This window comes from Hemicordylus capensis, chromosome 10, assembly GCF_027244095.1.
Source record: "Hemicordylus capensis ecotype Gifberg chromosome 10, rHemCap1.1.pri, whole genome shotgun sequence".
Classification (NCBI taxonomy): Eukaryota; Metazoa; Chordata; class Lepidosauria; order Squamata; family Cordylidae; genus Hemicordylus; species Hemicordylus capensis.
Genome location: NC_069666.1, coordinates 783484 through 796934, shown reverse-complemented (window position 1 = coordinate 796934; position 13451 = coordinate 783484). Strand labels below are relative to the sequence as shown.

Here is a 13451-nt window from a genome sequence, read left to right as displayed (position 1 = left end):
GTGCAAAGCCAGGCGACTGCCCAGCAACTTCTCTTCTCTGGCACACCGTTTTGCAAAACAGAGTGGCTGTGAAAGAAGCAGTGCTCTCCATGTGCTCAGAATGTGCGGTGCCTGTCCCATGGGTGCTCGGTGCCCGGTGTTTTCTGGGTGTGGGAGTGAGTGGAGTGAATTGTGTGCCATAGCAAAGAGGGAGAGCACCTGTGTCTCTGCTCTGAGAGTATTCCTACATCTCTGCCATGTGAACTGGACTTCCCATCTTTGTGTGTGTTCTCCTGCAGGTGTGGAAGAGCTGAGGCCAGCCTTGGACTTGCTCTGCTCAGCAGTCCGAGAGAATGACTTGGAAGCGCAGAGCAAGCACTTCTCCGAGCAGCTGCTGAGCCTCACCTTGTCTTTCCTCAACAAAGAACTCCGTGAGATTTTCATCCACATTGAAGGTTGGTTAGCGTGACACCCGATGCCTGCTCCTCGGATGCTGGTGGTGAACCGTGCCCGTTGCTCCCTGTGTTTTTATTTGCAGTTTGGGTGTTCCTGCATGGAGCTAAGAGTGTGGTGCTTTTATCTCGTACCAAATGCTAAGCCCTGCGGGCATCACTGAGACTTACTTCTGAGTAAATGTACATAGGACCAGTCTGTACGGTGAACATGAGAAGTGCCTTGGTAGATCAGGCCCAAGGAGGCCTCTCTGGTCCAGCCTCCTGTTCCCCACAGTGGCCCAACAGGTGGGAAGCCCCAGGCCCCCTCCCCTGCAAGTGGGATTCAGCAACATCCTGCCTCTGAGCCTGGAGGCATCCTATAGCCCTCAAGACGAGGAGCCATTGATTGACCTGCCCTCCGGGAATTTGTCTAAGCCCCGCTTCAAGGCATCCAAGAGGTGAATCGCAAGAGCCGTGAAGCCGGTGCTCCTGGATGTGAGCCAACACAACCCCTTGGTGTCCCGGAGGTGGCTGGTACTGGGGCTTGTGGGCTGTTTGGCATGTGGGCCTTTGCCCTCCTCTCGGTGTGTGGTGGTGGTGTGTGTGAACGCTCCTCTTCGGGCTGTCTCGATTCTCCCAAGCGGCTCAGGGCAGCCCCCTTTTTGTTTCTGGGTTTTCCCCTCGCAACCAGCTCGTGAGGTCGGCTGGGCCGGGAGAGAGCGACTCGCCCCACATCACGGCCAAGCAGGGTTTGGACTCCTGAGTCCGAGCCCAGCACTCTACCCCACGCTGGGGGCATCTCTGCAAGTGGCGGGGGAGCAGGGAGCGCCCCCTGAGTGCTCGGCCGGGCTCTGTGCGCGGCACTTGCTGGAGGATGCCGGCCAGTTGGAAGAGGCTCATCGGAGAGCCGCCATGAGAGCGGGGGCCTCGGAGCCCGGGGAGAGAAGGATGGAGGGAGCCTGCGGAAGAGGAGACTCTTGCAGACACACACACACTAGAAGGTCGCCCTCTCCTTCCAATGATCCCTGCAGGGCTGTCGCGTGGAAGAGGGCCAGGATGTTTGCGCTGCTGCCCCAGAGGGCAGGACTGTCAGTTGAACATGAGGGTACACTTCTTAAGAGTCAGAGCAATTCAGCAGTTCCTTAGAGGGGGCGATGGGCTCTCCCTCTCTGGGCACCCATCGGCTGGGGATGCTCTAGCTCTGGATTCCCTGCATCGAGCAGGGGGTGGAACTAGAGGGCCTTCCAGGGCCCTCCAGCCTCCGGGTTCTGTTGGTGTGGACAGGGCTCTTAGGTTCCCCTCTGACCTGTGTGGCCCCACTCACCCCTCTGTCCCTGTCTGGACCAATACAAGGAAGATGCTTTCGGTACTGCCATTAATGAGCGATCTCCCTGATGTTCTTCACAGAACTGGATGAGAATCTGAACAGGTGTGTGGATATTTTGACCAGCTACATCATCAAACTTCGGACGTTTATGATCAAATTTCCTCACAAGCCATCCAGTGTCCTGAGCTCACCCTGTGATCCTGAAGGAGACATGCCCAAAATAGAAGAAAGCCAGATGTGGGAGAAGCTAGATTCAGAGGTACAGTTTTGGCAGCTCCTGGAATATAGTTGAGCAAATTGTGCCCAAGACCTCGTGTCAACTTCCTAAACAATTCCATTTGTTTCATGGAAAGGAAGTATCGGTCTGGGGTCACATTTGGGGTCCCATTTCCAGCCAAAGATCAGTCCTTGGGAGCAGTGTGAGTGGGCATCAGAAAACTTCTTAGGGTGCACACGTGTGCATGCTTCAGAGGGAACACTGCTTGGGAGTCCCACTGATTTCTGTGGGAGAGAGCTAAGCACTTGTTTCAATCTCTCACTGAAAAGGAATGGCGTGGGAAGTGCGGTTCTTGGACTGGCTTTGTACTGTTCTGACAGGTGCCATCCTTTCCCCTTCACCATCCCCACTCTGGGTCTCTTGTCCCTCCAGGGGCGCTCCAAAACCAGTAGCTTGCATTGCAAATGTCTCCTTGCCCTTTCAGCAAATCATTGGCGAAGCCATTTCAAACAACAAGCTGCCGGAGGCTCAGACCTTCTTCCGGATGATTGGTCACCCTGCTCAGCATCTGGAGGCGCTGACCCAAGTTGGCCTGAAGCTGGTTTACAAAAGCCTTCTGAAGGCGGACATTGAAGAATCCTCCCAACTCCTAAAAAACATGGTGAGTAATGCATGCCTAAAGTGCAGCTGAGACCACATTTGCATATCCACAAGCCCTTCACTACCACAACTTGGTGGTAAAAGAACAGCTTTGCTTGCAAGAAGTCCTCAGTTCAGGCCCTCAACACCTCCAGTTAGAAAAGAGATGCTGCCAGTCAGAGTAGACTACAATGGGCTAGACGGATGAATGACCTGACTCGGTATTCAGCAGCTGCGAATAGGCGTAAGGCACCTACATTAGGACTCTCTCTACCTCTGACAGGGCTTCAATGTGATGGAACAACTGCACAAAATCTGCTTTTACGTAACCGATTGGCACGTCCGTGACTTCTTGGTGAGTGAAGGAAGACTCTTTGTACATTCAGTAGTTTGTGTGGCCACAGACTTATTAATTTTATATGCCCTACCTATGCATGTATGATGATCATTTTTCAAAGCATGGTTTTTACCAGTGTGTATTCACACACGTGCACACTGGCTTACATTACTGTTTTAATATTTTAAAGAACCATAAAGATGTTAACTGTCATCAAGGCAACAGTCTGAAAGGGTAAAAAGCATGCCTTTTGAAGCAGGCTGGCTGCAGCCCTTCGTGCCTCGTGCTGCCGCCGCTTGCCCTCTCCAGGTTGTGGGTGCTTTTACTTTGCCCAGGAGCCAGACCTGAGGGCGGTTTCCTGGCAGCTCTGGCTGCAGCCGCTCCCCACCCTTCCCTTTCATGGGGATGGCGCTGGCCCCGCTCTGCCTTCGTTCCTGGTCATGTCTGGGACTGGATCCTGAACCACTTCTGACAAGTGGCAGTTCTGTGGCCTGATGTTAAGACATGCAGGGCATTGCCAGTCCAGGTTTTGAGGGGGGGGGCCTTCTCTGTGGCCGCCCCTCTTCTTTGGAACGCCCCCCCCCCCCGCGCGCAATTCATTCAGCCCCTCCCCTGGCTGCTTTTCAGGCCCTTCTGAAGACCCACTTAAATTAAATTATTAAAGTAATTAATTGTTAGGGGCATTGTTGTTGTTCATTGCCTAGAGTATTTGGAGGAGGCGGCATGTAAGAAATTCTAATAAATAAATAAATTTGACCCTCAAGGTGAAAGTGCTGCAAGAGGCGAAGTACTTTTCTGAAACTGAGAAGGAAATGATAGACTTTGTGCATCAGGTGGAAAATGTTTATTCGGGCGGCTTCCCGGAGAAGGAAACGGCTCCAGGCCAGGCCAGGTAAGCTTCAGCGGCTTTTTGTGATGTGCTGAGAACAGCTATTGAGGCTTATCAATCTCAGAAGAAGAGCCCTGCTGGTTGGGCCCAAGGAAGCCGGTCTAGTCCAGCGTTCTGCTTCCCACAGTGGCCCACCAGATGCCTCTGGGGAGCCCCCAGGCAAGAAGTGAAGGCATCGCGCCCCTTCTCCTGCTGCTGCTCCCCTGAGGTTGGAGGTGGCCTGTCGCCCTCTGACGAGTAGCTGTGGATAGGCCTTTGCCAGGGTAGGAAACCGAGTTCTTCCTTTCTCCAGCTGCAAGCTTTCGTTCTGTGGGAGGTCCAAAGCAATGCTCCTGTTCACCATCTGCTGCAGCCTCACTTCAGACCTGATCAGTAGCTCAGGTTTGCAGCTTGCTAGCTGTGAGCTGCAAACTGAACCACCCATCACATGTTCCTGTGTGTGCATCACATTTTTGAACTTGCAAGACACGTCTAGGAGCCGGAGCAGCTGGGAGGAGTAAATGAATGAATGGTTGGCCCCCCTGGAGATGTTCTGCTCTCATTTGCAGGCCCTGGAGAGATGAACAAGACCTTGAGACCCACATGGCTGCTTTGGATGCTGTCTTGGATGACAAGGACTATTGCATGCGTAACGGGGAGTGCAGACTGATGTTAAACTGGGCCCAGTGCTGGGATCACGTGACGCAAGAGAGGATTCTTCTCCCTACACAACCCCCTGAGGGTGCGTGTCTTGGTTTTCTGGCAGGGATATGCCTCTGTCTCCCCGGGGGTGGGGGGAGGCCTCAGGGCAACATGTGAGCCATAGTGTTTGGACTAAGGAGAAAGAGGCCTTTGCATGTATTTAGAGGGGAAAGCTGAGTTGAACTTTGGATAAGGAAATCAACAGATCCCAAGGGCTTCAGAGAAACCTCCTGACCCTCTTCAATTTGACCTTAATTCTGTTCCAAAAAGACTAGTACACATTGTTGGCCCTTCTACTTACTCCAAACGTAGTGCATAGTTACAAGCATCCGCAGTGTTCCACGCATTGACTGTGAGTAATATATATATATTCTTTTAAATACAGAATTCCAGTCATGTAATCCAGAGGTCCTTTGGATGCATCTGTCATCTTGGCACGACTGGGTGAATATTAGTTCATGGATTGCAGAAGCTCAGCGACAGGGCAGCAGCACAAACTGGCCACAGCTGACTGCAGAGACAGTTGGGCAAAAGACCTTGTGCAGCCATTACATGCAAAACGAAATATTGGATCACCTGGCCAGGTGCATTGGCGCTCTCCCCCCCCCCCGCCCCCACTCATGGACAGCATTAAAAGCCTCAGCGGGAGTCCTCTTAACGGCTCTGAAAAGAGACCCTTGCTTGCTTTTGTGTTTCTGGGCAGGAAGGGGACTTTTGTGCCGGCGGAACTAGAAGACTTTGAATGCCTCCTCCAAAGACTGGCTCTCGTTGGAGGAGTGATGCAGAATCCGCACCCCGTTCCGGAACACATGCCCAAGAGTGGCTCAGATTTCCATGTCCGCTTTATCCTTTACTGTTTGGAGCGTGGCCTGGGTCATCTGCTCCACACCTACTTGGACTATTATAGGTAGGCAGTGCATGGGTGTCCAAAGCACTCTCCCGGGCAGCCAGCAAGGCAAGATTCGTAAAGAGTGGCTCTGGTGCACGTTATGCCTTGCCAGCCCAGAACCACTGGGCGTGTGTGTGTGTGTGTGTGTGTGTGTGAGACTGAAAGCCGCCCCCGCCCCCCCGGCCATAGAGTTTTCTCAAGACTAACCCTACCGTCCTCTGGCACTTGATTTGTAAATGCCGCCAACCCTTAGAACAGAAGACCAGGCCCAAGAAGGCCCAGCCAGCCCTGCGTCCTCTTTCCCCCCATGATCCACCAGATGCCTCCGGGGAGCCCACAGGCTTATCCTTTGCTTGGCAGGCCCTCTCTCCTGCTGCTGCTGCTGCTCCCCTGCAGCTGGTCTTGCGAGGCATCGGGCCTCAGAGGCAGGAGGCAGCCCAGCCTCACCCCGGAGGCGGCCCTTCCCCAGCCCCTCGCTCTCCCACTGCAGCCAAGGCAAGCTTAGCTGGCCTCCTCCCGAGCAGCCGACTGCTGGGCCCAGCTCCCACCCTCCCCAGCAATGCCCCATTCCGGGGAAGGGGAAGGACTTGCTCTTCCTTTATATGGCGTGACATGGATACCTTGCTCTTGCTCTTGCAGTTTATTTTCTACAAACTGCCCCGTTTTGGATGATCAGGCGCTGCATGAAGCTCACCCTTGGTTTGAATTCCTGGTGCGCTGCAGAGGCATTGCCAGCAACCCTGGAGGTAGGAGGGGTCTCTCTTCTGGACAAGTGTGTGTGTGCAGTTTGGAGGGAGGTAGAAAGGCTGGGGAGGCAGTCCAGAGAAGGTTGCTTCCCCTATATTTGGGGAACCACTTTGCTGGTGATTGTCAGAGTCTTTTTGCTGCCATTTGAGGGATGGCTCTGTGTGTTCTCCTTCTGTTATGTTTGTTGTCAAGTTGAGTGTTCACATGTTGATATTGTCAAGAGCACTACAGCTCTTTGGATCATGCCGTTTGGTGTCTCTTTCCTTTCCCTCTTGCCCAGATGCAAAGATGATTTTCCAGGCTAGTCTGGCAAATGCCCAGATCTTGATTCCCAGCAACCAGGCCAGCGTGAGCACGATGCTCTTGGAGGGGCGGACCCTTCTTGCTCTGGCCACCACCATGTATGCCCCTGGGGGGGTGGACCAGGTACATTTCTCGGAGGACCGGCAAGTGCTGGTTCATGAGCGTTGGACAGGACTTCTTGCAAGCGAGCCGGTGGCCCGGGGGGCGGAGAGCAGCTTGGGCCGCCGGGTGCCTGGGACGGTGGCATTTCCTTGACTGAGCTGCTGCTGCTGCTGCTTCCCGGCAGGTTCTTCAGAGCGGAGGCGGAGGAGAGAAGGTCGACGCCCAGCTCTTCCGGATGGCTCTGGCTCCGTACCCCAAGCTCAGGGCCGCCCTCTTCCCCCAGCACGCTTCCCATGGGATCTGCCCTCCGGACATCTCTCTCTACCACCTTCTCCAGGTAAATGTGCCGCCAGACACTTGGCACCACCAGGACGGGGACCAAGCGCCCTCTGCAGTTCGGAGCGCTTTGCCCGAGCTGACGCCAGCATGCCTGGCGGATCCGGCGCTCCCCCAGCGGCAGTGACAAAAGCGTGTCCACAGTCGCTCCCCCCAGCGATTCCACTGCCAGCCACAGGGTTGCTCCCTGGCGGGGCTTGGAAGGCACAAGCTTCTGGCAGGGCCCGGCCACAGGCTCCCCTGGCCCAGGGTTAGGAGGGAGCTTTGGGAGCCAGACCCAGCCAGCAGCAAGAGGCAGGCAGAACGAGGGCAGTGCTGTGGCCAGGGGAGGGAGGGAGGGAGGGAGGGAGGTCAGGAGGGCCATTCCAGAGCAGGCCAGCCTCATCCCTCAGGGGGCCTGGCTGTGGAGCCCGCCCGGACCCGACAGGCCCCCAGCAGGAGGAGGGGCTCTGCACAGACACGCCCCCCGGGTCTGCACCCAGCATTTTTTGTGTCCGCGTCTGCAGGAGGGGAGCGGACCTTTTGCAGGGTAGTGGGATTGGGGTCACGCCAGCCGGCCAGAAGCGCAGCTGGAAAGAGAGCTGCGGGGGGCCATGGAGTCCGTGGGCGTTGCTGCTCATCTGCCCTCCCACCACGGCGCTCATGGTGCTGCAGGGACAGAATGAGGCGAGGCTCCTAGGGAGGGTGGCCGATCTGGGGCCCTGCAGTGAGGGTGCTTTAACCCAAAGGATTTGGCTCTGTGCTGCTGGAAGAAGCAGGACGTCGCCCCAGGGGAGGGACTGCCCGGCTCTCACATCCTTGTGAGCTGCAGCCTGCTCTGTGGGTTACTTACATGCATGTGAGCCTAGATGGGAACGAGATGCTTCGCCTGCAGGCGTTTGGACCCCCCCGTGTCTGCTAGTACCACATGTGGAAGCAGCTGCATGAAATGCGCTCTCGGTCCAGCTTAGCTTAAACTTTTTGGTGTCACCCAAAACTCCCTCTGAAACTTGAGTTTTGTGTTCTGATATTTCAGTCGTTGGCTCCATTTGATCCCACTAAACTGTTTGGCTGGCAGTCGGCAAATACGCTTGCCATACCTGGTAAGTAACTTCCAAGGATCTTGCTGTGTAACGTCAGAAGCACGTCGTCGTGGCAGCCTCTGGTCTACTGCTTGGTGGGCATTGCGTTTGAAATGGACGCTCAAGACGCTGTGAGGTTTGGCTGCAAGCAGCCTTGGCTGAGTGGGAAGCAGAGGCAGTCCAGGGGATTTTCAAAGAACAGCTGGAATTCTCCTTCCTTTGGGGTAAAGGGACTGGCAGACCGAGACGCTGGGCTGTGTGTGAGGTCCGCCATTGAGCCCCTTCTGTGAGTTGGTGCAGTTGAGGGGTGTGTGGCCAGAGGCGGCTGCGGCTGCAGCAGTGGGAGGAGGCAGCCATCTTCCCCGGGTGCATCCCAGGGCAGGTGTTGCTGTGATGTCCAGTGGCCTCTTGGCTCGGTAACCGAGGGTGAAATCTCCCATCAAAAATGCTTCCTGGACCTCCTTCACACTGGACGGAGAGGGGCTTGTGTGAGGACCGGGGTCCCTGGCCTGAGGAAAGGGCCTGCCAGGCTGGGCCCAGGTGCGAGTTCTGCTTTCCTGAGTGAGAGCCGCCCGGTGCATTTCTGATGCAAGCGGAGCCCTGCAGCTCTTCTTCTCTCCAAGTGGGGAGATTCCCTGGGGAGAGTGACCCTTCCCTCCATTCTCTCCAGACCTCTGTGGTGACCTTCCTCACTTTTCGTGCCCCAACCTTGTCAACAAGTTCGCTGTCATCGAACGGCTGGATTTCTCCTACTACTTGCGCCATGAGCGCCCCTCGTTGGCCTTTGGGACCTTTTTGGTCCAGCAGCTAACCAAAAGCAAGACCCCAAAGCAGCTGTGAGTATCCTTGAAAGCAAGTCGAGGTTGGGAAGAGCAGGTGTGAGATCGGTGTGAGCTTTGTGAGATAGTTATTGCCAGCTCTTCGCTGAAGGAAAGCGTTCATTGCGGCAAATGGGGAACCATTTGCAGCACCAAAAAGCAGAAACTGGAGTGGGGGAGGCAGATTGGGGTACAGGTAGGGCGTCTGCCTTGCGTGCAGAAAGTGCAGTCCTTGGCGGCGTCTCCCGTTGAGGATCAGGCAGCAGGTGATGGGAAAGGCACACACACACACACACACACACACCCCACTGCTGCTGCTGCTGCCTGAGCCCCTGGGTGAGAGCTGCTGCCCCCCAGATAGAGGCCAGGTGGTCCCCGATGCTCAGCCTCGGGCCAAGGCCGCTTCTCCTGTCCCCACGAGCCCTCCCTGCTGCTCCCAGGAGGCCCTTGCGCCAGTTGACGCTCCCCTTCCTCCCTTCTCCTCCGTCCAGGATTCAGCAAGCAGGCAGCGAAGCCTACGCGCTGGCCCTCGCCCTCTTCTATGTGCCTTCTGTGGTGGCCGCCTGTGTCTCCTTCTTGGAGTTTCTGGGCCTGGAGAGTCTCCAGCTCCGGGTGGACGTGAGAGCAGCCAACGTGATCCTGAACTTCATGGCCAGGAGAGAGGAGCCGCAGTACAGCTCCATCCGAGAGTCCTTGGGTAGCCTCTCCATCCCTCCCTCTTTCCGTGGGTTCCTTGCCGGGGGGAGGGGGCAGTGCAGTTGCAAGAGAAGGGAATGTAGCCTGGAGGCCGGATGTGAAGCCCCAAGTCAGAATCACTGGGGGGGGGGGGAGTGTCTTTCTGATCAGAGGAATTGCAGTGGATGGAATGACATCTTTTCAAAGGAAAATAGAGCGCTGCCATTAAACGGCTCTTCAGGCAGGGATCTGGTTGTAAACAGAGGCAGGTGACGATCATTGAAAGATCAGTGGCCTTAAAGAGGCCGTGTCCACGTTGGGCGTACGGTCTCGGCACACCATTCTGCCTGCTCCGTTTTCAGTGGAAAAGCTGACCGAGCTGGCCAAGGGACAGAAGACAGCCGCAGAAGAGCTGCTTGTCTGCTTGGAGGAAGCAGTTTGGGAGAAGATTGAGCATCAAGCGATAACGAAGTGAGTCTGCTCCGGGTCTGGTTTGCTGAGGCAGGGTCCTGAGGCCTTGCCCTGCCTGTTACGAAGGGGGCAGCTTGCTGGCGTGTGGTGGGGAAGGTCTGCTGCGGCCGGAGGCAGCTGAGGAGCCTTCTGGAGGGAGGGGCCAGCCCTCACCGTGGGGCGTGGTTGGGGCATCCCAGTGCCACCAGTCTCCTCCGGGCCCTGTACTTGCTGCAGCCGTGGGAGGGGGCGACTTCTTCCTCAGCAGCAGTTGCAAGTCAAGAAAGTCTCCTCCTTTGGGCAGGGCCTGGTTAGGGTGCTGGGGGATCATGTCCTCAGGATCACAGCGGTGTGTCTCCACGATGGAGCTGCTCTCTTGTGCCGTGAGACCATTGCCTTGCTGGCCCCAGACAACTCGCCTATCATTTCCGCAATGCTGCTCCATCTCTGAGGAGTTGCTGTCTGTCCCCGATCTGATTCCTTCCATCTGATGGCCGAGGCTGGCGACGGCCTCAGGCCCCTGCTGTGTCTCCCTGCCCTGAGTCGTCAGGGGCTGAGGCTGGCTGGCAGAGCCCTTCCTCCTTTCTGCGCTCCGCCCTGGGATGGATGGTCCTTCCTTGGAGCACCTCATCCCACTCGGGAGCCTGTTGGTTTCCCCCACTGCTCCTGGGACCACCCAGCAAAGACCTGGCTGCATTTTCCCTACCGCCAAGGGGCAATGACACAGGACAGTCTGCATGAGGAGGGCAGCAGGAGAGGTGACGTGGCCCTTCCTTTGCAGGACGTCCAGCGAGGCAAGGAGACAGTGGTCTTTGGTGGTCCAGTTTTGCAGGCTCCACGCCGTCAAGCTGAGCGTGTCCTACCTGAGAGTGTGTGCCAGGTCCAGTGAATGGCTGCAGTTCATCATTGAAGCCCAGATGTATGGCTACCAGCCGAGCGAGGTAAAGAGCTGCTGGAGGCAGAGGGGACTCTGTTGACTTATTGGCCTTGAGCTTCTGTCCAGAAGCAGATGCCCTTTTGGAGAGAAGTTAACGTTTCTCCTTGCAGATAGAGAGGAATGAGGCTGTGGATTCATTGGCCTGAGCAGGAGAAAGATGGGGGCCAACCTGGAGAGGTCCTTGTGTGCGAGACTCTTTGCTTGCTTCTGAGCCTGGTGGAGAGGGGCTGGTTTTTGATACGACTGATGGGGTTGAGGCCATCGCCCGCTCGTGCCCTGCTTGCTCAGGTGCTGTATCTTGGTGGTTCTCTCCCTTTCCCAGGTTATCCCTGTCCTCCAGGACTTCCCCCCTCCTCTGCAGAATCACTTGAGGCTGGCCTTTGAGGGTTTGCAGTCCTCAGACGTCCCCCTGGAAGGCCAGGCTGACCCCCCCTGCCGGCTGAGGCATCGGCAAACGCCAAGCACGCCCCCCAGCGATCTTTTCCACATCCTCCTTCGGTGTCAGGAGCAGTCGCATCCCTGGCGTTACCTGCTGGGTGAAGCCGTGAAGCGCCGGGCTCCCGTCCTGAGCGTGTTTGCGGCATCCTTCCAGGTACGAGCTCTCCTCAGACGCCCGTGGGTGCCACGTGCCGGGCTCCGTTGCCCCCACACCCTGCTTCCAGCGGGGCTTGGGCAAGGGAGCTTGGAAACGGCTTGCATGCCTGTTGCTCGGCAGGGGCCCCTTTCTCCTTCCTCAAGTCTGCTTCTTCTCTCCCCACTCTGCCGCCCTTCTCTTTGGGCCATGCTCACACCTTTGGTGCAGGATGCCAGCATTATCCACTGTCTCTGTGTTTGGGTCGTCACCTCCTTGGATAGCTCCACCGCTGGCGAAGTGACGAAGCACATTGGAGGCTCCCTTGAAGCCCATGAGTGGGGGCTCCTGGACTTGTCCACCCTCTGGCAGTCGCTTTTAAGGAGGCAGAAAATCAGGACACTTCTTCATGGTTTCCAGTCCTTTCTGAAGGTAACTGTTTGCCTTTCTAGCTGGGATTCCCTGGCTGCTGGTGGTTGCACCTTCTGGCTGGGGGCAGGGGTGCTCTGGGAACGTCTCCGTTGTGCAACTCTGGCGGCTTCTGAGGGGCCCCCGGGCTTCTGCTCGAGCGCCTCTGAGTGCTCCAGCTGGAAGGAGAAGAGGGATGATGCGGCAGTTCTCCTTTTGGGGCCGCCAGAGCTGGGCTGGAGGGTGAGCGATCTTCCCGTGGCGACCTGCTTTGGATGGAATGTTTGATCTCAAGGCGTTGTTGGATTCAGGACTCACCCTTGTTGACCCTGCTGGAGGTGTATGAGCTGTGCATGGGCTCCAGGGACTACAGCCAGGCCCAGACCAAACTCCTAGAGTTCCAGACCAGTCTTTCAAAAGTAAGCAGAAACTTCCTGTGCTTGATGAGACTTTTTTTCCAAAGTCTCTTTTTAAAAACCACATATTTTGAAGTCTTGAATTAGAGGCACATTCTGCTCCCTTTCACTTGTATGAGAAGGGCTCGACTATTGTGTTCTCTTGGGTGTGAGGTTTCCTTTGACTAGTTGAGGGAGGTTTCTTCAGAGCACGCACATCTCTTTCTTGCTTATAACATGCCCAGTTTCCTAAGGATCTGTGCGGGGCGGCGGCCGCTGGTTCCTTTGTGCAGGAGCTGGAGAGGGTGGGCAGAGGGGGCCTGGCAGCTGGCCTGACCCTACACGGTCTCCACCCAGCTTCACGCCCCAGATGGAGCCCCACCCGGCATCCTTCCCACGCCGTGGCTGGAGCTGCAGGCCTCCTTTCTCCTGGAGCTGATGCTGCAGCAGTGCAGGACGCAGTACGAGTTGAGGAAGCTCCTTACGCTTTTTGCCGACACAGACACGGTTCTTCCTCATGGTAAGGAGTCTTTGCTTTTGTTCACTGTGTTCATGTTTGTCGCCCTTGGGTGAGTCCCTGGACTGCGTGTGTTGATTTCAGGGCTCAGCGGGAGTCAGTCCTGAGAGCAGCTTCTAGTGCAGGGCCTCCAGCAGCCCTTGGGCACGTGAGATGGGCTAGGGGGCTGGCTGCCAACCCCGTCTTGCTTTAGGAGATGCATCGAAGTGGATGGGAAGCCAGCAAGACATCAGGCAGAGCAGCAAGCAGCTCGCAAGCATTCGGACCTGTCCCTTGGAGAGCCTCTCCAAGCCCACCTCCCGATAGCCTCCTGGGAATTCCAGGCAGGGCGTCGCTGTCCGTCTTGTGTTCCTCTGGGCTCCCTCCAGTTCCTGGGAGTGGGTCATGCGTTGCTGGCCGGCAACGTGTACAATGGCTCCTTCCTTTACACTTCATATAGAAGTGCAGACTGTGCCATCTCCAGTTAAGGGGCCCTCTTGATGGAGTTTTTCCTCCTCCTCCTCCTCCTCGAGCCAGGGCCAGACATGAAGAAGCTGAGCGCCCTCAGCTGGATCTTGAAGGACTCTTCGGTTGCAGTGGACCACGCCCTTCTAAGCAGCTACACGCCTGAACGTTTCCAGGAGGAGTGCAGAAGGGTCATGGAGCAGCTGCAAGAGACCAGCTCTTTCTCCACAGCACGCGAGCTGGCCGAGCTGGCCGGGGACAATATTGTTGTTCAAGAGGTAGGCCGCTCGGTTGC

At 56.5% G+C, this 13451-nt stretch overlaps 1 protein-coding gene across 2 annotated transcripts in view; it reads left to right on the top strand.

The window, feature by feature from the left end:
- Positions 1 to 13451, top strand: part of SPG11 (SPG11 vesicle trafficking associated, spatacsin) — a 28399-nt gene that overhangs the window by 6821 nt on the left and 8127 nt on the right. For both annotated transcript variants that reach the window (XM_053272132.1, XM_053272133.1), the window contains 21 exons: positions 279 to 434; positions 1821 to 1999; positions 2442 to 2618; positions 2880 to 2951; positions 3698 to 3825; positions 4371 to 4543; positions 4889 to 5087; positions 5207 to 5410; positions 6032 to 6138; positions 6420 to 6565; positions 6729 to 6881; positions 7896 to 7962; positions 8612 to 8777; positions 9251 to 9456; positions 9797 to 9905; positions 10666 to 10825; positions 11144 to 11413; positions 11624 to 11824; positions 12112 to 12219; positions 12553 to 12715; positions 13229 to 13434. In XM_053272132.1, the coding sequence (XP_053128107.1) occupies positions 279 to 434; positions 1821 to 1999; positions 2442 to 2618; positions 2880 to 2951; positions 3698 to 3825; positions 4371 to 4543; positions 4889 to 5087; positions 5207 to 5410; positions 6032 to 6138; positions 6420 to 6565; positions 6729 to 6881; positions 7896 to 7962; positions 8612 to 8777; positions 9251 to 9456; positions 9797 to 9905; positions 10666 to 10825; positions 11144 to 11413; positions 11624 to 11824; positions 12112 to 12219; positions 12553 to 12715; positions 13229 to 13434 (3350 nt within the window). The remainder of the gene's footprint in view (positions 1 to 278; positions 435 to 1820; positions 2000 to 2441; positions 2619 to 2879; positions 2952 to 3697; positions 3826 to 4370; positions 4544 to 4888; positions 5088 to 5206; positions 5411 to 6031; positions 6139 to 6419; positions 6566 to 6728; positions 6882 to 7895; positions 7963 to 8611; positions 8778 to 9250; positions 9457 to 9796; positions 9906 to 10665; positions 10826 to 11143; positions 11414 to 11623; positions 11825 to 12111; positions 12220 to 12552; positions 12716 to 13228; positions 13435 to 13451) is intronic.